Source organism: Phaenicophaeus curvirostris, chromosome 11 (assembly GCF_032191515.1).
Source record: "Phaenicophaeus curvirostris isolate KB17595 chromosome 11, BPBGC_Pcur_1.0, whole genome shotgun sequence".
Taxonomy (NCBI): domain Eukaryota; kingdom Metazoa; phylum Chordata; class Aves; order Cuculiformes; family Cuculidae; genus Phaenicophaeus; species Phaenicophaeus curvirostris.
In genome coordinates, this window is record NC_091402.1 from 6,742,058 (window position 1) to 6,768,911 (window position 26,854).

At 47.0% G+C, this 26,854-nt stretch overlaps 1 protein-coding gene across 2 annotated transcripts in view; it reads right to left on the bottom strand.

The window, feature by feature from the left end:
- PRICKLE2 (prickle planar cell polarity protein 2) overlaps window positions 1–26,854 on the bottom strand; it is a 107,781-nt gene that overhangs the window by 23,221 nt on the left and 57,706 nt on the right. For both annotated transcript variants that reach the window (XM_069865472.1, XM_069865473.1), the window contains one exon: window positions 8,820–9,003. In XM_069865472.1, the coding sequence (XP_069721573.1) occupies window positions 8,820–9,003 (184 nt within the window). The remainder of the gene's footprint in view (window positions 1–8,819; window positions 9,004–26,854) is intronic.

Below are 26,854 nucleotides of genomic sequence, written 5' to 3' on the forward strand. Positions count from 1 at the left end.
TGGGATGTGCACAGCTTCCCGGACAGGAGAGCCAAGCCCAGAAGGGTCACAGGCTGCCAGCATCCCTGCCTCCATGCTCAGCTGGCTGCCAATTGCATTTCCCACCCTGTGGGTGAGAGGCCGGCAGCCCAGTTGGGATGCTCAATAGGAAAAATAAAGAAGGAAAGTGGGATTTTCAGATAAATTTAGCTTTTCAGGGAAAAGGCATACAGAAAATGTTAACTCGCTGGAGAACTAAAACCGCTCACTCTGCACTTTGCTTTTGCACAAAAGGTCACTGTTTTCTGTGAAAATAACTCCTTCTCCAGCCAGCTCTGGTTTGGAGCACGCACAAACCTTCATAGCCAGCGAGCCTTGCAGGGCCACTGTGGCCAAAGGGCCTGATCCAGACCCCCAAGCATCAGTGCACGGCTCCTCACCGACCTCACAGGCCCTGCAATGCAACATGAGCTGTATCCAGATAAGGAAAACAGCGTGGGACAATGACCTAGGGCAGATAATATATCCCTTTTAAATCATGTGCTATCTTCAACTGTTTAATTATTAAATACTTTGGCTGTACAACACAGCAGCTCCACATCCTGCCATTTCCCCTTGCAACAGATCTGCTCTGCCCATGATTATCCTAACAAGCATCATTAACCCACACGAGCCATGTGTGGGGCCAGGCTAGGTTTCATCTTCGGTTTCCCGACTTGCCCCTCTTCCCTCTGACCTCTGCTCACATCTGGATGGGAGATACTCCAGAGGAATATGGAAAACATCAGGCTGAGTTAAAATTAGGTTTTAGACAACGTCAGGGGCCCTGATATCATGGGGATGGGCTGGCCGTGGGTGCCGGGTGCCGTGGCGCATCGGACGGCTGGGCAAGCCCTGTCCTGCCTTGGAGAGGTCACCAGGTGCTCAGACAGGCTCTGTGCTGGGAGAACCTGGCCCAGCAGATACCCATCTTCCCAGGGTGTTATTCTCACCTTCAAAAGGCAAGAGCCCAAATGCCAAGTTTTGCTAATGAAAACTGATACACATTTTGGAAATTATCAGCTACTTGGAGCTAAAAGGGGAGGGCACAGAGAAGAAAACAGAAATAAAGACAGAAAGGAAAGAACATAATGTGAAAAAAGGGTAGGAAAAAAGCCTTTAAAGTGGAGCCAACTTTATTCAAAGGCACTGAGGAAAGTAATTACATTAGCTTGCAAATGCCTTTGTGTTTCCACAGTCTTCCTATGCTTGGGGTGTGTTTCCAGTTTGACTTTGACAGTTTATAAACCTCCCCATTCCCACTAAATAAAGGCAGGAGTGCAGCTTCTCCTGAAGGTCCCAGGGGTGACCAAAGACAAATGCCACACCAACACTTTTGTGGGCAAAGTCCTACACCTTCTCCTTGAAGGAAAAGTTTGCAAACAACCTGAGAAGTTAAGTCATTGATGAAGGATCTCTTTGATCAGTGAATTAAAGGAGGTGGAGGGGGAAGGTAAGATCATGTTTCTTATACCATAAATTGCTGTTGGGAAGCTGCATTCAGTTGTACACACCAGAGTGCAACAGCCTCACAGAAAGCACCCACCAAACCGGGCTGTTTGGGATGACTGTACCGCTGGGATGGACTACAAAGGAGCATGCCGAGTCCTGGCGCAGCTCAGCTGATGGGTGCTGACTTGCTCAGCTATAACAGCTCTGGTACATCCAGCTGGGCAATCCTGCCTGGCTTCCATGAAACCAAACAAAGTCTAAAATTGGTGCAAGGCTTTTGCAAAGAGCCCTCTGAGGGCAGTATGTGCTGGCCTGTGTGCAGCAGCGTGCCAGAATATGGATGTCCCCAAAAACGGGACCTTCGTGGGTCAGGAACCACTTAGACACAGCACAACAAATCACCACATGCAATGGAGTCTGTTCAAAATCAAGGCATGCCAACGTTCTCCGACATCCCCATCATGTCCAGGAGTGCACTGTCCTGGCATGGTCCCACAGCCCCAGCAGTCCACCCCATGCCAGCTGGGTATCACACTGGCACAGGGAGCTGCCCATGAAACAATGTGTGAAGCAGTGGCTTCTGGTGCATGTGTGTGTGGACACTTGCTCATGGCCCTGTCCCGCAGCTTGCTGTGTGTAACCTCCCATGAGCTTTGGCTGCAGTGGGAAGAAGGCAGCCGGCGTTTCCAACAAGCCTGTGCTGGCCCGGGCGAGCGGTGCAGCTCATCCGCTCCTCCCCAGCGCTGGCTTTTAACCACATGTCAGGCATTAAACGATCTTTTACATCAAGCATTTAAAATCAACAGAGAAACAAATCTGGCGTCTTTGCTATTTCTCTCATTCCTGCTGGCCTCCCTTGGAAAAGTAAATAGGGGAAAAAAACCCACACAAGCTACACGCGAATAACCTTCTCAACGTGTCTGCAAAATGTTGCAAGTGCACGTAGGTCGACACATGAGCTCCACAGATGACAGCACGTGTGAAACTGGAAAACTGGTTCAGTGTGCTCTGGCCAAAGTCTGGCACATCTTCCTTTTCCATGGCTGTTGGGATACAAAGCACTTATTTATTTCTTGAAGCAAAACAATCCTTGCAACAAGGCCAGATGCTCCAAAACGGAGAGGAGAGCGGGAACTACCGGCTGGGTCTGCCGAGTGAGAGGCAGCAGCCAGGCACACACCCCGGGACAGAGCTGGGGTCTCCCCTGAAACTCCACAACCCTGTCTGGGAGAAGCCGTTCTCACCCCCAGATCCATGAACACATTCTGTGTGCCGGCACGCGGCAGGGGGAGGCAGATGCAACCCTTGGCGCCGGGCGGTCCGGCATCCTGCAATGCTGAGTTTGCTCTTGGAAACGTGCTCCCGATTCTCAGGGACAAAGGCAGGGAACAAAGGAAAAATCATTTTCCTAAGCGCTATTTGTTCTGGCACACTCCGGGGCTCTCTGTGCACTCCGCTCCCACAGCTAACGGCAGCTGAGTCGTTTGAGCGTTGCTGCTTACCAGTTGAGAAAAATGACATCCATTCCTGCCAAGCCTTTGGAGCAGTTCTGCTCTGTAAGTGATCCCGCGGAAACATTGCTTCCTGCTGGCATCCGAGAAGAACATTTGAATGAAGGCCGTACATCCACAAGTTTCAGACTTGTGAAAGCGCATGCCATGATTTTTCTTTTTTAAGCAGAAACGAATTTGGATTAAAAGGAGCCACAAACAAGGCTTTCAAAAGCGTCTGTGAGGTACTGACCGACAGAGCCACTCTCACACTGCTCAGACTCCCCAGGAGCACCAGCAATTATAATGATCATCTGCTGCACTGATCATAGCTGATAATTTCCCTGGATCTGCCACTTAAAGTGCTCTCATATTTATAAGGCACAGAGCAGCATACTAGAATAATGCTGAAACAAGGAAAAGCTGTAATTGTATGTTGGAATAAAGTTCCAGGACAAGTTCATATTATGTAGGCTGGATTTCTCTGGTCTTTTTCACACTCCTTGCTCTTCCCCTGCCTCTTACCTCTGCTGCCCATCACATGGCTACTTCAAATTTAAGAACTAGGCAAACCCCATCAGGTGATTGGTTTTGTCTCTGCATACCACCAAATGCAGCTGATTCCCTCTCTGATAACAAAATTCTTCAAGGATTAAATAATTTTAACAGCTTCCATTCAGCTCTCAATAGCAAACACCCCAGGACACAGAAACAGACCAAAAGCCCAGACACATGGTTTTGCCATGGGTTTGGTTTTTTTTTTGCAGCATGGGATGCATTCAAGCCTCCTCCATCCACTCTGCTCTGGGCCAGAAAGAATAGCTCTAGGACCTCCTAACCCACCCCAGCTGCCCCCAAGTACAGGCATTGCACACGGAAAAAGCATTTTGCGTGCAGAATTGCTGCTCCATCCGGCTGGCAAGCATTCGGCACGGTTCAATGCCTGGAGGCTGGATTTAGACAGCTCCAGCCTTGAAATAAGAACCACCAACTGCCACGCTATTTGGATACTGAAAAGAGTTCACTGGGGAGGTGATGGACTTATAGCTACCTCAAAGTGAAACTGGAGAGCTTTTAAAAATGTGCTGCAATGCAGGTTTTGGATAAAATACTACAGCATGCACGTGCTAGAGGTGGCTGCAGCTTCTGGCACTGGAGTACATGAGTTACAGCTCATCTTTGGTGCCCTCGTCCTGTATGTTTTGCTCTCAGGACTAGCATTTGCCAAGCAAAGTAGAGCTCTTCATGGGGCTTTTGTTCTTCCTCTACCTGGCCAGAAAATTAGCTTATCTGCTCTCCATTACTATGAGGGTTTGGGCCACAGGGTTGCTTTGGTCTGTCTTGTTCCTTTCTTACTGCATGCAAGACTTCAGTCTCCTGAGGAGTGAAACAGTTTGCTGAACTTACAGGGCTCAAGGAAGCAGAAGGTAAAAGGCACTTGATCATGGCACAAAGGCAGAAGTGAGGCACACGTCCCCCAGAGATTACTGGCCCAGATAATGTACTTTTCACCACACCAAGGTGGTGAAAGTGGGTCTGTTTAGGCAAGGTGTAAATGCACGTTCAGTGGAGGTTCATGTCTGCTCTCCTTTCCTCATTTTGTGACCTCAGCAGCAACTGATGAGGCTTGGAGGTTTTGTAAGTCAAGCCCTTCTTATGGGTCTTGAAAAAGATCCAGAACAGGAATCAACACTTATGTTTGTCCCTGAATAAATTCCTCATGACAGCTATGAGTTTCACACCACACTGCAAAGCTCTCAAGGTCCAAGTTCTAACGGCCACCTTAGAGGAAAATCATCCCCTGAACTTTCACGCTACCAAGTTTAGCTCAGATGAGATTTTCATAACTTTTTAAGGGAATCAGTCAGAGAAACTGTGGTGACAGCAAGAAGGAATTAAGTTCTTATGGCGTATACGAGGCAAGTCAGAGCCATGCAGAAAGCCACACTACAGCTGAAGCAGAGCCCCATCTTATGTTTAATTGGAAATCTGGGCTCATAACCAGCTGCTCCTATTATTGAGACACAATAAAGACAGTAGTCCTCAAAAATCCCTTGTATTCAGAAATTTACACTGGCAAGTTATAACCCCTTTGGATTTCTCCAAACCGCAGGCCCAAAGAACTCAAGGCTGTGCACTCACATGTATTTATACATGCCTTGTCTAAAAATGTGAAAAACACATCATGAAAGTACTTATTTTTAAGCATCTGCCCTCAAACTTATGTCAGTGCAAGGAGGATCATCTGTCGAACTGCCAGCCCCAGCAGACAAACTGGCTCCCGAAATTGCCTTCCCCTGTCTTCACAGCCAGGCCTGGACTGGGATTTTGCTCTGCTGAGGGCACGTTTCTGTTGGTCTCTGCCCATTTCAAGACTTTCACACTTCTTTTTTTTATCCAACCATCAAACGACTGGCAGGAAAATAAGAGTATTTCTCAAGCCCACATTTTGAGCTTCTGCCTCACCACCCGCACAGCCACCTCTCCCATTCCCATCTGCATCCATATCTTCCGGAAGAGAAGTCCCCCTTCTGCCATAAGACAACTTTTCATAGAGGTCCAACCCAAGCAGGATTAGAGCCCACAAAGAGCCCCTTGGCCATCCTGTGTAACTGACTGGCATTACAAGAAACCACATTTCCTAATCACTTTGTAATTTATGGAGCTCAGTCTTGGGTTTCTACCCATCACTCTCCCTGTTGGCAGGTTGCTGCTGAGCCTCACACCTATGATGGTTTCAAACCTCCTCCAATTTCCTGCCTGAATGCATTCGGAGCCAGGTTATATCTATGTTCTTGTGCCAAAGTTGAAGCTTGAATAACTGCTCTTCCTCCTCTAATGCATAGGGAATGATCTTCGATTTGCTAGGCTGAGCAAACCAAGCTCTTCTAGGCTTCCAAAGAAAAAAAACATTTCCAGTCTCCTTCCAGTTTACACCCTTCTTTCTTAATCAGAGATGTTGTAAATCTTAGCCAGTTTCCCAGATGAGTTTCCACCATACTTTATGCAGTGGTACTATATTTTTGATATTACCATCTTCATCCATGTGTTATAAACATATTTAGAAATATATAACATTTGTGGCTGTTGTGTAAAGGACTTCATAGTCGTGCACACTGATGATCCGTAATATAAAAGATAAATTTCAGCTTTGCTCTTCAGTGGAATGGATAATTACCTGTGAACCCTGGACCAATGCTTTTTTTCTCTTCAATAGTGGGCATTAAGCAATCAATGTGCTTTTCACATAGTTGAATGTACCACAGACCAGCCAATGCCGGAATTAGTGTCCAGGAATCCAGTGAGACCTTGTAGGTTTGGGTCAATTCCCCATACTTAATATTTTAAGCTATGGGAAGGCCTCTCCAAATTCTGAAATGACCTATGGGAACTGCCAAACACCAATGTCAGGTTTGTTGGCCAACTTCCCCCTCTGAAATCCTGTAAATGGCTGTGTTGAGTGAGACATGAACGCTGTCTCCCAAGAACAGCGACATAGGAAGGCTGTCGTCCAAGCATAATAAGAAAACTGCATTAGTCTTTCAGGGGACCACTTACCTCCCCAGCTCATACGCTGCACAGAGATTTTAATAAAGTAGAATATTGCGGAAGAAGTTGTTTCAATTTCATCTGTTTCATGTCAAGGAAATATGACAGTGAAACAGTGGAAAGCAAAGAAAAAAATCACTGCTGCCAAACCCGTACTTTCAGCCTAGCCTGATGGCAGTGTCCACAGGCAGAGCAGAGCCCACCAGCTGCTCTGTGGCAGACATCAGCCTTCCAGAGCTCCACATCATGTACACACACCTGACTCATCGACCAGAAAGCCACCCATCTTTCTGCAGCCTTGCATGGCCTCAGCAAGGTGCTGCAGAAGCGCCTCCTGCTCCTGTGGGAGGCAAAGGGCACCCTCCTGCACTTTGGGGCACCTTATAGCCCTGCGACACCCCGGGCACGTGGTAATGTCCACAGAAATTCTGAGTGCTGTCCTTCACCCAGGAACAACCCCAGCCCTGTCATGGCTCTTTCACAGCCTTGATAAGTCACACCTTGCTTTTGTCTCCTTAGCAGCTCATCTGATGCATGAAAAGGTCTGGAAAGGGCTGGCAGATGAGCTATGCTGGAAAGATTTCAGTGTCTCTCTCGGGCTCTGCTTACGGCTCTTCATCTCCATGGTGATTAGAGACAGGTCTGAAGTGGCAAATCTGCTAAAAGACCCAGCGACGCAGACAGAGGAGCGTAATTGGAAAGCGGGCATTCATATTGAGGAACACCATGAACTTTGCAAGAAAAAGATGCTAGAGGAACCTAAAAACACATTAACCTGAGCATGAGGCGCCAGCACCAACTGCTAGGGCTAATGGGTATTTTTTTTCTCCTGAGCATCCTAAACTCCCTGACAGCATGCTATTTCTTAAGAAGCACCTGAGAGATCAGAGAAGCATCCAGGTCCTCTGGTATATGCCACCACCACGCTGGAAGTGGGTTTCAATTGCTGTCCACGCCATGCTGCACTCATGAGAGAGCACGTTTACCTGATCAGGAGCTGCCTATCACTAAATAGCTGTATTTCCACCCAAAGCTACAGGGACATGGACCAGCTTGGGCTCCAGAAGCTACTGACATGCCTGGACAGAAGGCAGTGCTGAGAGCAGGTGGCACCAGCTCAGGTATGACCCTCCAGTGGGATTTTGGAACCCAACTGGTTTGTGTCCCTGCAGCAGCAGGAGCAGCACAGCTATTTCAGGACCATCTGCACCAATCCATGCACTGCGCCTGGTACCTCCTGAGAGGCACAAAGGAAGGCTCTGACATAAGGAAGGTGACAGAAAACAAGGCTGCTGCCTGATTTGCAATGGTTGGATGGCACCAAATGAAACACATGGCGCTGTGGAGTATCAAGCAAACACTGAGCCAGGCTTGTGAAGACAAGAAGAAGCCAAAAAAAAGCCCCAAACAACTGGATTTTCTCTAATCAGACAGATAATATTTACAGCCTACGGGTGGTGCCAAAATATTTCAGGAAATGGCTAAACCCTTTTGAATAAAAGCTCAAGAAAACACAGTATTTAAGGACGCAACTATAACAGCAAGAATGGAAGCTTTCCACCCTCTCCCAGCCTCCTTACATGGTTTAAAATGATTGCCATAGCAATTATCAAGACTAAGCTCGTTCCGCAATCTCCTCTACAAATTAGGTTCCGAGTAAAAGCTCAGCATAAAAACTAAGCGAGTCATGTTAACTCCAAGAAGCAGAAATCAATATACGCTCCACACAGAACACATGCTGAGGTCTAATCCATTCCATTCAGCTCCTGTACCAAAAGACTTGAGCTTCATTTGAGCGCTTCCTTCCAGTAAAGCACGAACATCATGCTTGAATTCGACCTCGAAGGCTTCGGCCTGATTTTTAGAGTCATCTACCAGCTTCGAGTGCCTGCCTGGACTTAATGCAAAGCAGACTGGTCCAGGAGAAGAGAGGGTGATCACCGAGTCCCATGGGCACATTGGAATCCCACCACTTTTTTTCCCATGGAACAGTAGTAGGAATGTCTTTATCCATTTCTTTGCACAACCACAACAAATACCATCCTGCAAGTATTTTTTTCCTCCCCTCACCACCCCAATTATCACTTAAATCTACAGACACAGAAAAACACAAGTCCCGAAAAGGTCACATCTCTATTTTCGTTTCATCAGTGCATTCAGACCAGACCTATCTCTGGAAGTCTCTATAGTGCACCCATAAATAGACCATGCAACAAGTGCTTGCACCCCTAGAAGAAAAATCAGGGCAACTATTTCCAAAAAGCATATTAAAATAATTAATTTCTGGTAACTCAGTGGTGTCATGATTACCTGCTCGGGCTTCAGGCCTGGCGGGACCCACGCATACTCCTCCAAGGCACAGCCTGAGTCATCATCAGAAGTCGAATTCCTCTGGAAGTCAAACATGAGCTTTGTGACCGTCTTCTCCATCTCCAGAGGCATAACTGTTACGATGTGCTCTTCCTGGGAGCACTTACAGTGAAGACAAATCTTCCTGCAAGGAAAGAGAAAGGAAAAAGAGGAGATGTCCCAGTGAGTTGCACTTAAAATAGGAAAGTAAAGCAACTCCTGCAGATACTAAACTCAACTCTTTTTATGCTCAGGCATTTTCTAATGCAGGCTTTGTCTCTCATAGGGAGGAAATAAAAGTCCATATTTGCTGTAACAATACTTGGCAACTGAGCCGAGTCAGACTGCCCAATGTTTGGGGATACATCCCTTTACTGCACTGCCAGGAGTATTTCCAGGGGCCAGCACAGGCCAGGGCCACGCGCCTGCCTGCTGCAGATCAGCCTGCCAGCAGTCATTGCAGAGCAGTTACAGAATTCAGGACAGCTGAAAACTTGGCTGAGACAGAAAATGGTGGATTGACCGAGAAGCTGGGAATGACAAGTCTCTTTAGCATGCTGATAGCATAAATTTGCTTATTAAAGTAGCATAAAAATTGATTATAGTCTGAATGTATAAAGCTAAATTAAATTAAAGAAGGCTACAAAAACCACAGTCACACTGCAACGGCATTTTAACTGCCCGGCTCGACGGCACACGCTGCGATTCAGCAGCACACTGGCTGCCCAAGAGCCAGATGAGGTGAGGGTGGAAAACAATAAGAACTGAAAAAAACAGCCCAAAGGTTGCAATTTAACAGCCATTAGCTGAATTCAGTGCAAATTATCACTTCTTAGCATTTGGGAGATGATTTTCTTCATGGGCTTGAACCTGAGCATTGATCTGCAGAGCTCCCAGGACACCACACCCCTAACCTGGCAGAAAACATCTGCCACCCCACAAAAAGAGGTTAAGGGGAATGCTGATAAATTGGTTTCTATTTCTGAAAATGCAATGCTCTTCCACGATATGGGTCAATGGTATCTATTTTAAAGCAACCACACAGGAATCTGAATTAATCTGTGCTAATGAAACACCACTGAATTCCGAGGAATGAGAGATGGTTTCACTCGAGTAGCAGAAGGGAGACATCTCAGAAATAACAAGGTACCACACAAAAAGCAAGGGAAAAGCTACCCTTGCGATTGCAGGTTTCTCTGTTTTAAGGTAAAACAATGAAATTCAGAGGGCAGCAAGAGTTAAACATCAAGGGCTTTAATTTTCGAACACCCTTCCTTCTCCTTCACCATTGCGTACAAGCCAGCTAAGCATACCAGCACTCCGATCCAGATTCGAGTCTAAATTTCCACTTGGCCATTACAACACAAAAAATGCACTCCAGCAAAAGTCAAGACGCTCCGTTAAGTCAAGCCAGGGAGATTTGCCAGATTTTCCCATTTCCTGCCTTTCATCAGATCTAAACCACACAGTGACCCCCACGCACCCCCAACATCTGGTTTGCGTCCAGTCAGAGAGTCTCGGCATCGCCTCTGGCTGTTACATTAAAAAATAATCCAGGCACCATTTCATGTGAATACTTTAATTAATCGGCTACTGTGGAAGGGTGCTCTGCCTCAGCAAAGCCACTGGTTTCTTTGCCCTTTCCATCTCACTTCATTACACGATTAGAAGCAGCTCAACATGCAACAAGATGCTAAGAAAAATTAACAGCTACAGAGCACTGGATTTGGCATGGGAGATAGTTATTCTAATGGAGTTTAGGACTTCTTACCCAAATTTTAATTTTCAGGATCTAGTCACAAGCTTCAAAGGGAAACACACGCAACAGTCCACACCTGGATAGCAGCAACACTGGAAGCACAAGCGCTGCAATGAGGAAAATGCCACCCCGCACGTTTCTGCCCTTCTCCCTGCTTCAGACAACTCTTACAGGAGATAAGAGGATGGCAGGAGAGTGTCAGAGTCTTTGGCTTTTAATAAATGAGATAAATCAGGCCATTGTGAGGACTTTAAATAATGGTGTTGAAGAGTTAATAGGTGAAGATGTATGATCAGTTAGACCCCACAGGTCCCTCAATGTAACTGCCATCCTGCAGCTTGCTTGGTGTACAGCCTGGAGTGCAAGGACCAGGTCAGGAAGTGAGTTTACTCCCACCCTCAGTCCTGCCTCGTCCCAGGCAAGTGAGCACCACCAGTGGGTAGTTTCTCCTGGTCAGAAAAGGAAAGGATTAAAAGGACATGGGCAGCCTGCTTGCTCATTGGCGATGTCTCCAGGCCAGGACCACGGGCTCTGTAAAAACTTTGCACCATTATAAACTGAGCATCTCCAGGCACAGGGTTTCTGTGGCCTCCCTGGGCAAAATATACAAACGTCAAGATCTTGCCCCTGAGATATTCAGTTCTGCTCCTTCCCCCTCATTAAAAGCAGATGATTAACAGCTTTAATTACAGTTATTTTCTTTACATTAGGATATGTTGTTTCATGGGAACAATACCAAGTGTCCTAAGAGTGTCTTTCCACTCCAATGATATAGTTTCCATGACTTCTACACATAGGTCTCACTTACTCAACTTTATTTTATCATCTTCCAGCTCACTATAATTAAAAATAATTCCCCATAGTAAAAACTTAATATAAAAATGTACATTTCAAATGTGAGATGAAATTGTAACAGCAATATCTCCCTGTTGCACTCAAAGCAGAGTGGCATGAAGTGAGACAACGCACGTGCCAGCGCTCGACCGCATCCACAATGTGCACAATGACCAGAGTGATGATGTGCCATGGGTGCCAGTGCTACGGCAGAGAGCTGGTGGGTGTTGGAGAGGAGCAGGGCCATGGCCAAGAGCCTGCCTGGCTGCTCTTGCCAGCAACAGCTCGTTAGTCACTAACAGGGGAAGAGAGGCAGAGCCTGGAGATGCTCAGCGCGTTGGTGTGCCGCATACCTTACCATATAAAGGGTGCTGAGCCCAGGTGGAGTGGCACATCCTGCAAAGGGAAACCTGGGCTCTGGCCAGACACAAACCTCACCTAACCACCACCAGAGCTTCATCGGTGACTTCTGCTGCCTGTGCAGCCAAGGAGCCCCACATGGTCAGCGAAGAGCACAGGCATGTTGTTCTTTTAAGCAAGAAGAAACTCATGTCAATCACACTCTGGAAATCCCATCTTCATTGCTGAGCCTTCCAGTCTTGCTCACATCCCAGTGAAGGGTCTGCAAACTTGTCTCGGGGAAGTACCTGCCCTGGTGATTAAGACAGTTCTCCAGCATCCAGGAGGACACAGGGTTGGAGGTATTTTGGTGGGATGTCCTGGAGTATCACTTGACTCCAGGACCTGAGGGCTGGTAAGGAGAAACCCAGTGATGTTGTGTTTCCCAGCAAAGCACGGAGAGCTGATAGCACGACCAGTTTCTGGCACAGAGGGTAAATAAAGGAGCCATTAAGCGGTTGTAGCTTGTGGATAGGGAGGAAAGAAGAGAGGGAGCCGGCCAGCAGCCATGCAGCTCTGGGAGGCACAGGCTGGGGAGCACCCAGCAGGGCTGCTAGGTACGGAGCTTTGCACGGAGCTGCCTTGCAGCAAGGCCAGGATGGCGGGAAGCAAGCAGGGAGAAAAAGAACATTTCCTGGTGTCAGATTTAGCTGGAAAGGAGCCTGCCTTGAATTGACTTCACATGGTACTAAGCAGCAACAACTCAAAAACAGATTGAAAAATTTGTTCTGCTCAAGGCCAGCACTTCATGTGATGAAGTTACAAGATGGATGTATTTTATTTTGCAATGGATGCTTTTATGTGGTGCTCTTGGCACAGTGGCCAGTCCTCTCCACAGAAGAAGCTCTAACCCCCATACCCACCCACTGTCTGGCACAGGGTGATGGTGCAACCTGGACCCACCACGCCACGCCAGCCCTCTTCTCTCAACAGACAAAGCCAGGCACACACGAGGCAAATCAGAACCAAACACGACCCTGGCACTTGAATCCCTGTCATTTGGGCTGTAGAAGCACACTTCCAGCCCAGGTCCACCTACGTACAGCTCCACATGAGCCCAATTGATCTGTGAGGTCTCCGGGACACGGCTTTCTCTTGTTGTACACCGTGGTTAGCAAAGCACAGCCTATGCCATTGCTGGAGCCTCCCGCAGCCCTTTCATCACACCAATGGCACCAACAATAACTCAAACCACAGCCGCGCAAGAGGCTTTGGAGAGAGCAGTGAGTGTGCCCTCAGCTTTCTGAAGAGAGCTGAGGTCTCCCTGCTGTGAAAAAAGACTCCAGACTGGCAAAACACAAGCAGCGCTAGAAAGTCAGGGAAGAGGGACCAGGGGCAGTTTGAAGCCAAGGCAAAGTGGGTCGTTGCAAATGCTCTGTAGCTCCAGCAAAGGAGTTGGCCTCTCCTGGTGAAAACCTTGCATGGGTTGGGGTCTGGGGCAGTGCAAGGGGATGGGACTCCCCTAGAGCTGCCAGGGCAGCAGACTCCTGCCTGCAGGGATCTTCTCCTCCAGCTGCAACTGGGTGGGCACACAGGACCTAACGCAGCAAACAGCACCAAAGTGAAGCCTGTTCGCGGCTGGGCAAAGCAGCTGTTTTAAAAACGGGCAGCACAAGATCCCAAACCTTCCTGGTAGCACCAAGGATGAAGGCAGAGTTTAAAATCGTGCCAGAAATGTTAAAATCCCTCTCAAACAAAGAAGTAACTCGGCAAACAGCCCTTATCACCCCGTGGTGTTGCTTATCTCTGCTTCTCACTTGTTTCTTCTGGCATGGAAATAAATGGGCTAGATCAGGGAGCAGCTCCGTCTCCAGATGATGTGAGGAGCAGGAATGCCACGGTCCACACCGGGCCAGGCGATGCCTCTGCTGTGCTCCATAATAAAGGATTTGCATGCATTTGTGCACACATTAACATGCAAGAGTGGGAATTCCTCAAAGAGCCATTGTCTGTTCAGCTTGGATGGGATGTGTAAAAGCAAAGGAGTAATTCCCTCCTTGCTCGGCTTAAGAAATATACAGCAGCCTGATTTTTTTTCCAGCATTGTGCTGTCATTCTGATTGCAATGAGGCTTTTGGGTCAGTCGTCAGTTAGTAAATCACAAGACTTCTCGGAAATGGGAGAGGCTGAGGATTTGGGGCAGCTCATATGACCCCTGAGCCTCTTAACAAGGGCGTCTTAATATCCCTGCCTGTTATCTCCTCCCCTCATTTGAGAACTAATGAGGCATCTTCCCACCCCGAGCCAGCTCCAGCTACACAGACTCATTTCTCCAGAATCCACAGGCAAGGCAAACATTTATCTAAACTGAAAAAAAATTAACATAGTCCTTTCACTGCCACAGTGAGAACCTGGCAGCTCTTCTCCAGTACAGACACCACCCTCCCATTTCACAGATGGGGAAGCTGAGGCATGGGAAGACCTACAGATAGCACCCAGCTGCGGCTTCCCCATTGACTCCCTGAATACCAGCTTCATCAGAGGAGCCCCAAGCTTTTGTGCTCAAACCAGACAGCTGGAGCTGAAGCTCTGCCTCCATCTCAAACTTCTCTAACATGGTATTTTGAACCAAACACTCCCAATAGCCCAGCCAGCTGCTGCCCATGGCCTTGAGTCCCATGGACCTGAGTGACAAAGTGGTGTCTCTGTGGGTAAAAGATTTCTGTGACTTTACAGCTCTTCCAGAGTCACTTCAACTGGAAAAAAAATTATCAGTGGTAATGAATTGCAAAGAGCTTGTGCAACCTAGGTTGAAAAGGAAGCTTAGTGAAAGCTTTTATCTGCCAAGCTAGGGTGCAGGAGGCTGAAGGAGGTGAATTAGACATGGACATGATTACACCAATACAAAGTCTAAGGACAAGATGCCTCTGGTGGCCTGCAATGCTCACTTGACCCAAGATGCAGTAGGAACAGTAGTCTTAAAAGATCAACATCAAGTGGTAGGAACAGAGCAGGTAGCACAGCAATGTCAAGAAGCTAAGGAAGAGAGGAATAATCCATCTCCTATAGATGCAACTCCCTCCAGTCTCAGTGGCCACAGGAGCACATGTAGATGCACATCTCTGGAAAGGTCTGCAATAGGTAGGGAAGCACTGAGAGGATGGAAAGCCAGACTCTTCACTTTCCCCATCCATATTCTCTTCTTTACCCGCTTGGTTTGCTCAAGGCAGGTTAGATTTTCAGTGTTGCTTTATTTTGAATCCCTTCTGGCCTCTGCAGTGCCAATAGCAGCAATTGCAAAGGCATCCAGGGTGGTGCTGAAGCCTCTATTACAATCTCCATTCCCATTTCTGGAAAAATTCTCCTCTCTGGCTGAAGTTGTCCATGCTCAGTCGTGGGCTGGAGAATAATTTTATTTTTAAGACACTGTAAAAATGCTTTACCATAGCAAGATTTATTCTTGCTTAATTAAGAAAAGAAGAAAAAACCTCCAGAACTATACTCAATATCGCCAGCTGCAGCAAAATATGAGCAAACACAGTCTCTGAGGATTTTCCAGTCAGCCTGCCTTCACGGTGCATAAGGACCATCAATCCCAGAAGCAGGAGAACATCTGTCTGTGGGTCTCCACTTGCCCTGTCCCCAAACCACTGCCTCCCTGCGGCACAGCTCCTGGCAGCCTCCAGGCTGCTTCTAATCTCGTTGTCTGTAGTCTTAGCCATCACGTGGCTGACAACAACCAAGGCAGTGCTCCAGTTAAGACCAAGAAATTAGGACAAAACATGACACAACGTACGACCCCCTAGATCCCTCATCTGGACTCTTTTGGTGCCCTCTTAGGCTAACAAGGAACCACAACCACATCCCACAATTGTGGCCAGGCACCCCAGAATAATTGCAGATGAATTAAAACACATCCAATCTTTCTAATCCATGGCTAAATCACATCAGGGGAGTGGGAGTGCATCATTTTGGGGATTCCAGGTGCACCTCAGTGTTCTGCAGTGAACATAGGTCCTGGCTTAGGCTCTAGTTTCTCCTCATGAGCTGAATAAAAGCCCCAGGAAGCCTAAACATCCTTCTAACCTGCACCACACTGCCGCGCTGCTCCAGTGAGCCGCAACCTCTGACACGAACCATGAACAATCTGATGCATAAAGATGAGATGATAAGGGGCATTAATAACTCGGCAGATCTCAGAACTCTCTGTTTGGAGCTCTCAAGATGTTTTGCAGAAGAAGCAATACTATTTTTTGAAACAGAGGTTAGACAGAGGTGGTCAAAGTGCTATACCCGTGTGAGCCCGTGATCAAGCAGGAGGGAGAGAGAGAAGAAAAATAAAGTGCAGTGAGCCCCAGCCTGTTGCCCAGCCATGCTACCAGGAGAAAAGGTGTTGACAGGCTGCTCTGTCACATTCAAGATGACAGAGGCAGCCTCCCAGCCCACAGGCTTGCCACTCATCTCAATATATTTATGTTAGGGGCTTTTTCCCCCAACACACATAAAGGTCCAGCTCTTAGCAGACAGAAATGGTAACAACCACATATTTTTGCCCTGGTCATGGAGAAGAAATGCAAACCACTAGTTTTCAAGTTGAAGAGAAGAAGAGGCTCAGTAACAGCAATAACAACCCCAAACAATGCTGAAGCCAACCTCATGATTTTGAAAGGCAGGGAGAGCCACAGGAGAGGCAGATGCAGGAGCTATGGACACCAGAGAGGGGTTTGGTGTTGCCCATGGCAGGACAACCCCAAGGCTCTGAAGCCCAGCCGGGGTCCCTGGCCAGCAGGGATGGAGCAGGGCAGCAGCAGAGGGTGTGGGCAGCAGCAAGGCACTTGCCAAACTCCTGAGCTCCCCACACACGTGCCAATGTGCGCTTGTGTTGCGAAGCCACTGTCCTGCCCCACAGGTTATCTTGGCAGATTTTAATTATACCATTCAGTGGCTTTTTCAGCCTAACACGATGCAGTTATATTACAGGGGGGTTCTTTCTGCTGCTTAACTGAAGGAAGACAATTGCCTCCAAGCCTAGCAAAGTTTAGGCTCTACCTCTGGATCCAAACCCAGATCTCCACAAAGAAGCCTGTCTCCATTCAGCATGTGGGTCCTCACCATCTTCTCCAGTTTTCATAACCCTCGTCTCTTTACATGCAGTTTTTACCTTCCTGCCCCTGTTCAAAGCTTGTGGCTCATCTCTCCAGCCCAGTCTGGGACAGCCAGGATATGCCAAGCAGGTTCCCAGTGATCTGCCCCGAGGCTCTATGTACTATTTCAAGGGATTTTACCAGTTTGCATTTGCAGCATGACAAGCAGAAATCACGGGAAGAAGTAAACACGCTGCAATTCAAGCACCTCCCAGGCCGTATGTCCTAAAGGGAAAAACCCGGCTGATAGGCAAAATGCTCAGAAGCAGGATGAGCCAGGCTGAAAATTGTAATTATTTCAAAAGTTGAGGCTTAGACGGTGTCCCCTGAGACAGGCAATACCGACTCGCTTGTGAAAGCAATCACTGCCAGCCTGATCTGTGTATGCACCGGCTAAGCCTCAGTGAAGTCTGCCAACAGCAAGTGCACAAGGCTGGGTCATTTTGTTAAGCTGAATTTGGCTGGTAGGAAAGACGCGACAGGAGAAGATTAAAAAAAGGAAGCAAAATATAATCTTGTTAGCTGCAGATAGTTTTACTTTACAAATCTTTATCACAGACTCAAGTCAGCATCCATATAAATACAATGCAATGATAGGAGATATGTAAGTGCTCCCACAGCAGGTGAAATAATTGTTGTATAAAAATAAGTCAGATAAGTTACAAGATAAGAGAGCTATATCTGAAAGGATGACACTGCATCTGGTGCGAATAATTATTTTGGTATTATTCTGCCTGGTGCTAATCCTCAGCGGCTCGAAAAGATTCAATCAGTGTTTAGCACTGCCAAAGAATCATGACTACAAAACAAAGAGTAACTGGATTAAAATCCTTCCATGGTCACAGGTCATGTCTGTGTCACATCTGCTTAAAATGTTCTTCAAAGAACAGCAAAAAAGGAAATTTGACTTGAAAAGATTACACTGAAAAACATAACCCCCAGGCTTCAGTTCTAGATTGGCTTGTGGTTAGGCATTCTGGCATGAAAAAGAAGGTAGAAAGATTATTACTTTAAAAATGTGTATCCTCAGGAAGAGAAATCCACCACAATAAACATCTGAACAGTAACGTCCTCTTCCACAACACCAGTCTGCTCATAAAATGCCCAGAGAATCCAAGCTTCTGGAAGCTGCATTTACCAGGGCAATAAAATTAACACTGAGAGATGAGGATTTTTTAACATTTATTTCTATTTAGCTGAGCCTTCCTGATGATTTTAATAATGAAAAACCCATTACAGTGGCATCAGTGTTTCTCCCCGACTTCCTGCAGCTGCAGAAATGCAATTTAACAATTAACCTTTTACATCCATAAACAACAAGAATAGCAAAGGCTGGGAAAAACAGCGCAGCTCTCAGCACGCTGAGCAAAGTTAGCCCACAGCTACGTGCATCCACAGAATGCCATTTATCCCTCCTCCTTCTCACTTCTATTACCCATCCATCCTAAAATTCCACAACAACTTGAAAGTCGCTGGCAAAAAGCAGTTTCTTACCTGTTCCCACTGACAACGGCAGCGCAGGAGGAAAAATTCCAGCGGGTTGCTGAGCTGCTCTAGTTGTGCCAGTTGACTTTGGGCTGGTGGGCTGCTTGTGGGACCAGCCCGAGCACCGCAGTGCCATAAAGCATCCCAAGCTCCCCACCAGAGCCCACCACCCCGATCCACGGGCTTTTGTCGGAGCCTTTCAGAGAAGGCACGCACTGACTGTGCCGTGTCTCTGAAGGAAACCAGTCGTGGATAAATGTGCCATTTCTGCCCCGCGTCTTAAGCTTTCGCTTAAATCGCCTTGCTCTGAATTCCAGCTCCGGAGGGTGCCCCCCTCTCCGCTCCCTGTCCAAATGAATCCAGCCTTTCACTAAATGACCCTTCGAGGTGGCAAGAGGATGTCCAATTTATTCTCTGATCGCAAGGCATTAATGAGGAGAGATGCAGCCCGTGGAGAATAACTGCCAGCGCGGGAGCAGCGCAGGGCTCTGCTGTTGCATTGCTCTCCTCTCCTGCATGCTAATAAGCAATGATGTCAGCAAGCCAAAGTCACCGCATCCGGACCGTGCGCCACAACCCGGCCACCCTCCCATTTATTTACATGGAAATCAGCCCGCTCTTAGAAATCAATAAACCCTGTCGGCTGCTTAGGGAAAGAGAGAGAAAAAACAATCCTCCTCGCTGGCTTGCATGTGCGCGTTTCAAAGAGTTGGATCCACACCAACAGCCCAAATTGAATGGTGTGAATACACTAATTATCCTCCCCAACTATCATCTCATTTGATGCCGACCGAATCTCAACTTGCTGTCAAACTTAAGGCACTGCTTCTTAGGTACGCGGGCTATAAAAGCAATGATCTCCTGGCTCTGAGCAACATATCATTTTTCTCTTGGCTTTCAATGCCCTCTTAATTATTTTCCGCAGTCATTTGCTATGACTCCCTACCGTTTTTTAGATGCAGCATGTTTGTGAACCAGCAGGGCTAAATATTCTGGGAAATAAAAGTTATTAGCGTGACATTTTGGCTAACACATATTTTACTACATTTTCTTTCATATGCCCCCGAGAGATGCATGATTCGCACCATTTATGTGTATCTCGGGTGAGGATTGCGAGCCCCAGGAACACACCACCCCATCAGGGATGCTGGAGCCTCCTTCCCCTGCACCCCCCTTCCCTCAGAAAAGAAAAGAAACTGCAGAGAAGGAGCTGTGCTGCCAAATCTGTTCTGCTGCTCTTAAAAGTCCATTGCTTGGGAATTAGGTGGTCACAAATGAATCTCTAATTCAAGTCAGTTGGAGAAGCGTGTATTTCCTAGCTTTTGCATTTGCAAAAAGTGAGTGAAATTCAAAAACTTTGTTTCCTTGGACTTCCCTTTCTTTTCAGAAAGCAAATAAAACTCGTCCAACAGGCAGCGCTTTTGCATCACACTCCTGACTTTGGGGCCTGGCTCTGAATTTCAGTCCTTGATTTTGGCAATATTAGCTATGTTTACAGAACACAGAAGGATGCAGAAACCACAGCTGCGAGTCTTTCTGTAGTCTCAAATGCCTTAAATTACTATTATTAAGGCTCATAAATTAGGTTTCATTATATGGAATTACACCCAAAATCTCAAGGGCGAGATCTTCAGCTGGGACAAACCAGCCCAGCTTCCCCTTGGAGCCGCCCCAACTTACACCAGCCAAGTGGGACAGATAGAGAATGTGCAGAGTCTCATCTGGCTCAGAAAACTTCAGGCAAAAGAAAATATTCAGGGTCGTTCATGAAATGTTCGAGCATTTAAGTTCCTTTTCTTTAAAAAATTTTTTTTCCTCTTCTTTTATTTATTTATTCTTAATTAAATCTGCAGCTGCATGTCCAAGAGTTGAGCACTGACCCTGTTTACCACATCTGGTTGGGTCAGTCCTTCCTTTCATTGAGAAAGGAGCAGCATCACCTCCACTTCTGCTGGCGATGGCTGCAGTGTCCCCTCCAACTCCTCCCACTACACAAAGCAACAGAACTTGCAGGAAAAAAATCTCCCCTGACCCTTCAGCTTCCTAAACTAGCACATTTTGCCCCTTCCAGCTTGCACCAGCATTGCGGGCAGGCTGTCAGCTCACACCTCTATGGTAAATGCGTCACAGCCCCATGCTGATGCATTTTTTCCTCTTTAATTGAGAGCATGTTAATTGCAATACAAAGAAAATGAGACAAAACCGAATTGAACAAAAGCAAATAAAGACACCTGCTTATAAAATAATAATGTTGAGCAGAAATGCTGTAGAGCAGAAGGTACTCATGTTTCCCATAACAATCTTCCCTGGAAATTGCTAAAAGCACATAGCAGTGACCAGGGGATACAACCAGCACAAACAAGACACACTGCTCCACGCAGCAGATCCTGTAGGTGCTCATCTTCACCCAACACATTAGTAAAATGCCTGGCTTTATGTGCACTAACTTTCTAGGAGTACAAGTCCTTTAGCTATAAACACCTGGGAGCAAAGTGTCTATCAGTGCTCCACGTGCCACGTGAGCAGGACCTGCCAGATGGCCCCACACTTAGGGGAAAGGTTGGCAGGGCACGAGCTCAAGTGTCCAATCCCATTTCTTGTATGACATGCTCTCTATGTAATTCCATCTGTGTAATTCCGTCTTTGTTTTCCATTGATAGGAATGGTTGGACTTGATGATCCAAGAGGTGTTTTCCAACCTGGTGATTCTATGATCTACAGCAGCTTCGATCACCCAGCGCCAGCCTGATGCGATCCCAGAACGGGGCGGATGGCAGTGTCATCCCTGCAGAACCAAGCACACTGCAGCAAAGGTGAGTTCTACTTGGCCAGCTTGGACAACTGGATCCCAAGAAAGGGAACACAAGAGGAACTGTACATTTTTAAGTATAAGTCAATCCACCAAGAAAAAATGGGCGTGAGAATCATGAGCTGATGTAAAAGATCAGTAAGACCAATGCTTACAACGTCTCAGCTGCATGGCTAGATACAAGCAGAAGAGCTTTGTGTCTCCAAACAGCACATACAATCATCATTGCTCCTGGCAGACTTCTTGTTCCAATACTTGCAAGCCTAAATATCCACAAAATCCAATGAACAGGCTCTTCTGAGACAAGAAATCAGATTAGAAGCTGCCACGTTTGGACACACAAGTGTCTTAGGAAAGTGGAAATGAGCCTTTCTGCTTTGAAAGCTGCCAGTTCATTAGCGATTGTTCCATATTACTGTTACCTACTGCAAGGCTTGTGAAAAGGTCATGTGTTGGAATAACTCCAGAAGGCACACAAGATTTCTTGACGGATTTTGCACATTACGCAGGTGAAATGAGTGTTTCATTAAGCATCAAGAAGAATACCGAGCCAGTGGAGCACATTATCAAAGGTCACGTGAAGGACTTGCACCATTACAAGGATGGATGCTGACAACTGCCAGCAATGAGGCAAACAACCAAAAGTAAAACCTTAGCTACTGAAATAAAGGAAGATCAAAAGCAGGAAGTCCTCGCCCTCGCTTGGATGCGGAGGTATGAGACAGACAGCTCTGCCTGTTAATGTAGCCACATCTTTCTGCCCTTCGCTGCTAATTTTAAAGACAAAGACTCAAACCTAGTCAACTTTAAACTTTCAGCCATTTACACAAACACATCCCTGCAGCTAATTTAACAAATTATCATAAAAGCCCACATTTCATAAATGCTGTGTTTTATTACCTTGGTGTATCGATTGGCTGTCAATCAATAGGGCTCCACGTGACACTGTTGACTCCCTCAACAACAATGAGATACACGGCACGGCCACATGCAGGTCACCAGGCTACTACCTGATGAATGTCAGATCAAGTTGCCTTTCTGAATTATTTAGTGAGCATCCTCTGCTGCAGCTTGCCAGGGCAGTGTACAGCACTGCTACATTGGGATGTTACAGAGGCTCCAGTCTCCTCTGCCCTAAAAAGCTGCCCCCTGCGCTCTGTGCACCATGAGCCTGCCTGGGATCGGTAGGAAGGTTTAACAAGGTCAAATGCCGGGTCCTGCACTTGGGGCACAACAAACCTGTGCAGCTACAGACTAGGAGAAGTCTGGCTGGAAAGCTGCCTGGAGGGGAAGGACCTGGGGGTGTTGGTTGACAGCGACTGAACATGAGCCAGCAGTGGCCCAGGTGGCCAAGAAGGCCAATGGCATCTTGGCTTGGATCAGAAACGGCGTGACCAGCAGGTCCAGGGAGGTTATTCTCCCTCTGTACTCGGCACTGGTGAGACCGCTCCTCGAATCCTGTGTTCAGTCCTGGGCCCCTCACCACAAGAAGGATGTTGAGGCTCTGGAACGAGTCCAGAGAAGAGCAACAAAGCTGGTGAAGGGGCTGGAGAACAGGCCTTATGAGGAACAGCTGAGAGAGCTGGGGGTGTTTAGCCTGGAGAAGAGGAGGCTGAGGGGAGACCTCATTGCTCTCTACAACTACCTGAAAGGAGGTTGTGGAGAGGAGGGAGCTGGGCTCTTCTCCCAAGTGACAGGGAACAGGACAAGGGGGAATGGCCTCAAGCTCCCCCAGGGGAGGTTCAGGCAGGATATTAGGAAGAAATTTTTCATGGAAAGTGCCATTGGGCACTGGCACAGGCTGCCCAGGGAGGTGGTTGATTCACCTTCCCTGAAGGTGTTTAAGGCACTGGTGGACGAGGCACTGAGGGACATGGTTTAGTGTTTGATAGGAATGGTTGGACTCGATCCAGTGGGTCTCTTCCAACCTAGTGATTCTATGATTCTTTGGTTCCCCAACATTGAACCTGCTCTGGCTCACAGCAACAGGCACAATAACAGATTACTTTCCCATCACTCTTTCTACCCGCAGAAATGCAGAATTGGATACTCGATGGTTTTTTCCCCTTCCGTTCCCACACTCACCCCTGTAATTTGAAGAGAAATCTCCACTCGCCAAGTCAGCACTCCTGCTCCAGCACCAGGATGGGCCACGTCCAGCATGATCCCTGAGCTGGGGACGGATGGAGCTGCATTCCCATGGCCATGGGGCAGCTATAAGGAGCAGAATGAGAGGCTGAAGAGGGCATGGCTTTGCAAACAGTGGAGGGGAAACACTGGAAAGGCAAGATGACCGCAAAAATCTGTAAGCAGGGGAGGGAGACCTGATGTGACTGGGTCCAGTCCCACTCCTCCCAGTCAAATGCTTGTCTCCTTGGCAGACAAGTAGGGATGTGCCTGAGGTATGGAGAAAGCTCCTTGGAGAACACTAGTCACAAAATACATGACAGGACTTTAAATGAGGTTGAGCTCTTTGGGGTTTCTTTTCCTTTACTCTTTTTAAGCAAGGCAGCAGACACTTACCATACTTCTCAATGCCAGAAGCAGGGACGCCTTATCTCAAAGAAAACCGGGATGGAGGGAGGGGCAGGGAGACCACCATCAGATGCAGATCACTAACCCTGAAGACTTGGCCTCCTCTGCTTTTCCTCAAGGCTTCCATTTGTATCGTCACGGGACAGCTGCCTGCCACTGCACGAGACAGACCTGTTTCTGCTGTCACCACTGCTGCCTTCCACCCATTTTCAGCAGAGCCACGGATAAGGATCTGTGCTGTTGGTCTGCAAGGCAGAATTCAGTGTTTAAAACACCAGTTAGCCCAGCAGCAGCTGACACAGAATGGGAGGTACAGCCCATACACACGGTGGCTGGTTTTAGACGCAATTTTCTGTATTTCCTACCAATTCACCCAGTGAGACAGGTCTGGTCCTTGTCAGCATCCTCTGCTGCATGGGCAGAGGTGGCAATGTGGCAGCAAGCACTCCCTGTGCCATCCATGGCCTCTGGCATCACTGAATGAGGTAAACACAGTGGTGATGCCACAGGAGGAGCTGGCACACCATGCTGGCACTCCTGAGCATCGCTAATCTGCACCCTGACCCCCTCATGACAAGGCATCCCAAAAGAACCCTTGCTCATTGATTGTGAAACCTTCCCTCCAGCTCTGGTGTGAGGCACGGAGCATGTTGCAGAAGGCATTCCAATCAATCACACTATCTTTCTCTCTTGTGTTTTTTTTTTTTCTTTTAATCACCTTAATGCAAGAAGATTTAGAGAGCTTAACAACAATAAGGCTCTTCATAGCCTCCGGCTTTCACTCAACACCAATGTGTTCTTTAACTTTTGTATGTTGAAATCAAATTTGTAACCAAATGTGAACAACAGTCTGGATGCTCACAGGGTTTTCTCCCCTTTGCTAGCCTGATAGTATTCTCATCTGGAGACTTTTTAATAGTGTCCTTTAATGATGACTACAAAAGCCTCATTAAAACACTGCATCGTAATTTAAGATAAATAAACTCAACGCATTTATTTTTTTAATGACATATTTTTCTTGGGGCCTTTCCACAAACAATAGCGCATTCACTGAAAATATGCTATGAAGGGAACACATAAATCTTCAGCTTATCTGGTGGTATGTTTTCCAAAGATCTCAATCTTTGATCAGCAACAAATTAATTTTCCATTTACACAAAACAGAAGATTCATTTCCAGGATAACCAACTAACCCTGTAAGTCTGTGTCAGCACGTGCCTTGGCAGCAGCTCAGGGCTCTCTCACTGCCGCCCTTCTCAGTGCCTGACGCTGTGAGAGTCGCTGTCACATTAGATGATTTTTATTTTATTTTCTGCCTTCAAACCTGTCTAATAGGGTGTTTCAGGTCAGTGATTATGCCCTGAGGATTTCTTACCGCTGCTCACTGAGCTCTCCTCAGCCATCCACCACGCAGTGCTCCCCCTGCAAAGCTGTGCATCCCCCAGGATCAGAGCACGCTGCTTGACTGTCTGTATGCTCAGAGGTGAGTACTGGGCCAGCCCAGAGCCCTGACAAAGTGATGTGGGTCAGGCTTTTACCTCCCTAAACCAGACCGTGCACATCATCTCTGGTTGCTGGTGGGATTTTGACTCACCTCTCATCCCAGCCAGGTACCGTGCAGACCCCAGCTCCATGGACCACACAAACCTCCCTCCAAGCTCCTCAGAAGGCATTGATGGTTTAAACAACCATTTTTCTGCTGCAACCCATGGGAGACGTGGCTGGTCCCTCTTCCCCAGCTAAGAGCAAATAAACTATGTGCCGCTTGTTCTCAAACTGCATTACATGCTGGGTGTAAGTCCAGGACACATTCAGATCTCTCTGATGTTCCTGTGACATGTTGCACTAGTCTGGGAGGAAATAATTCACCTTGGTTGTGAGTAGAAATTGGCTTTTACAATGCCATTGAGGCTTTTAAATCTCCCAGTGTATTTGCAAATGCAGGGGGATGGGCTGCAGTCAGGAACACACCTGGGTTCTCATGCTGGGCTACCCATGGTCTCAGTGGAAGAAAGGAGCCAAAATAGGCTTTTATTTCATACCTGAGAGCATGAAGTAGTCCTGAGTGATATAAAACCAGCCAGTGCAAAAAGACTGACTGGCGTGCTTTGGTCCACCCTAAATGCCACCCACTGCAAAATTTCTACAATCCAGCTAACCTCGATTTTAAATCAAAAAGAAATGAAACAACAATAAAATTGTAAAAAGCGGTATCTCAGTTTAAGCCTGGGTGCTTCCTCTGCCCAAGCCTTCTTAGGACCACAGCCTCATGCCCTGTCTGGGTACACAGCGCAGATCAACCTGTCTCCGCGAGGTCTGCAGCCTGGCTGCTGCAGCTGATGAAGCTGGATGGGTCTCCACTGTCCCTGAGACAGCCTGGCACTGTACACAAATGACAAGAGATGCTTGCTATTTTTCCTTTTGTTTTAATTAGTAATAACAATTTGTTAGCGTGGCTTGACATTTGTTCATACTTAGGAATAAATTCCTTCTTCCAATGATATGCTGAGATTACCATGGGCTTTCTGTGTTTGTGTTGGTTTTAGTAGCTCATAACAAACCATGAAATTCATTACTCTTGCCACAAGCACCCATGAGATGTGCCAACCAGGGTGTGATTTACACATAGCTTGACTCATGGAAATTAAAAGGTTTTAATGTTGCCTGCAAGAAGTCAAGGGTTTGAAATTCGATAGAGTTGGGTTACAAAAAAAAAAAAAAATCTCAGACACAAGCTACACCATTGTTTTTATCTGCCTTAGGAGCCTGAACTCCTTACTTTTTACTCAGGGTAAAACTAATTCACTAAATATTAATTAATTTCAGTGTATAATTTCAACAGCCTTTTTAGTGATAAGCCTTCCAGCCTGTAAGTTACTTCATTCTCATCCTTTTTTAGCTGCTTGGAAGCTATATAAAGGAAGATATTTAACAGTAAAACTTACTCTGCTACAATATAATTTGGCAAAACGTTCCCACTGGAAGAAATCACTGGAAAATAGCCTGTGCCTCACGATCCTTAATGGGAAAGGGCTGTCAATCATACCCCAGTCCCATTTCTCCACGCGGCATCAAGCCTCGTCCATCAAAC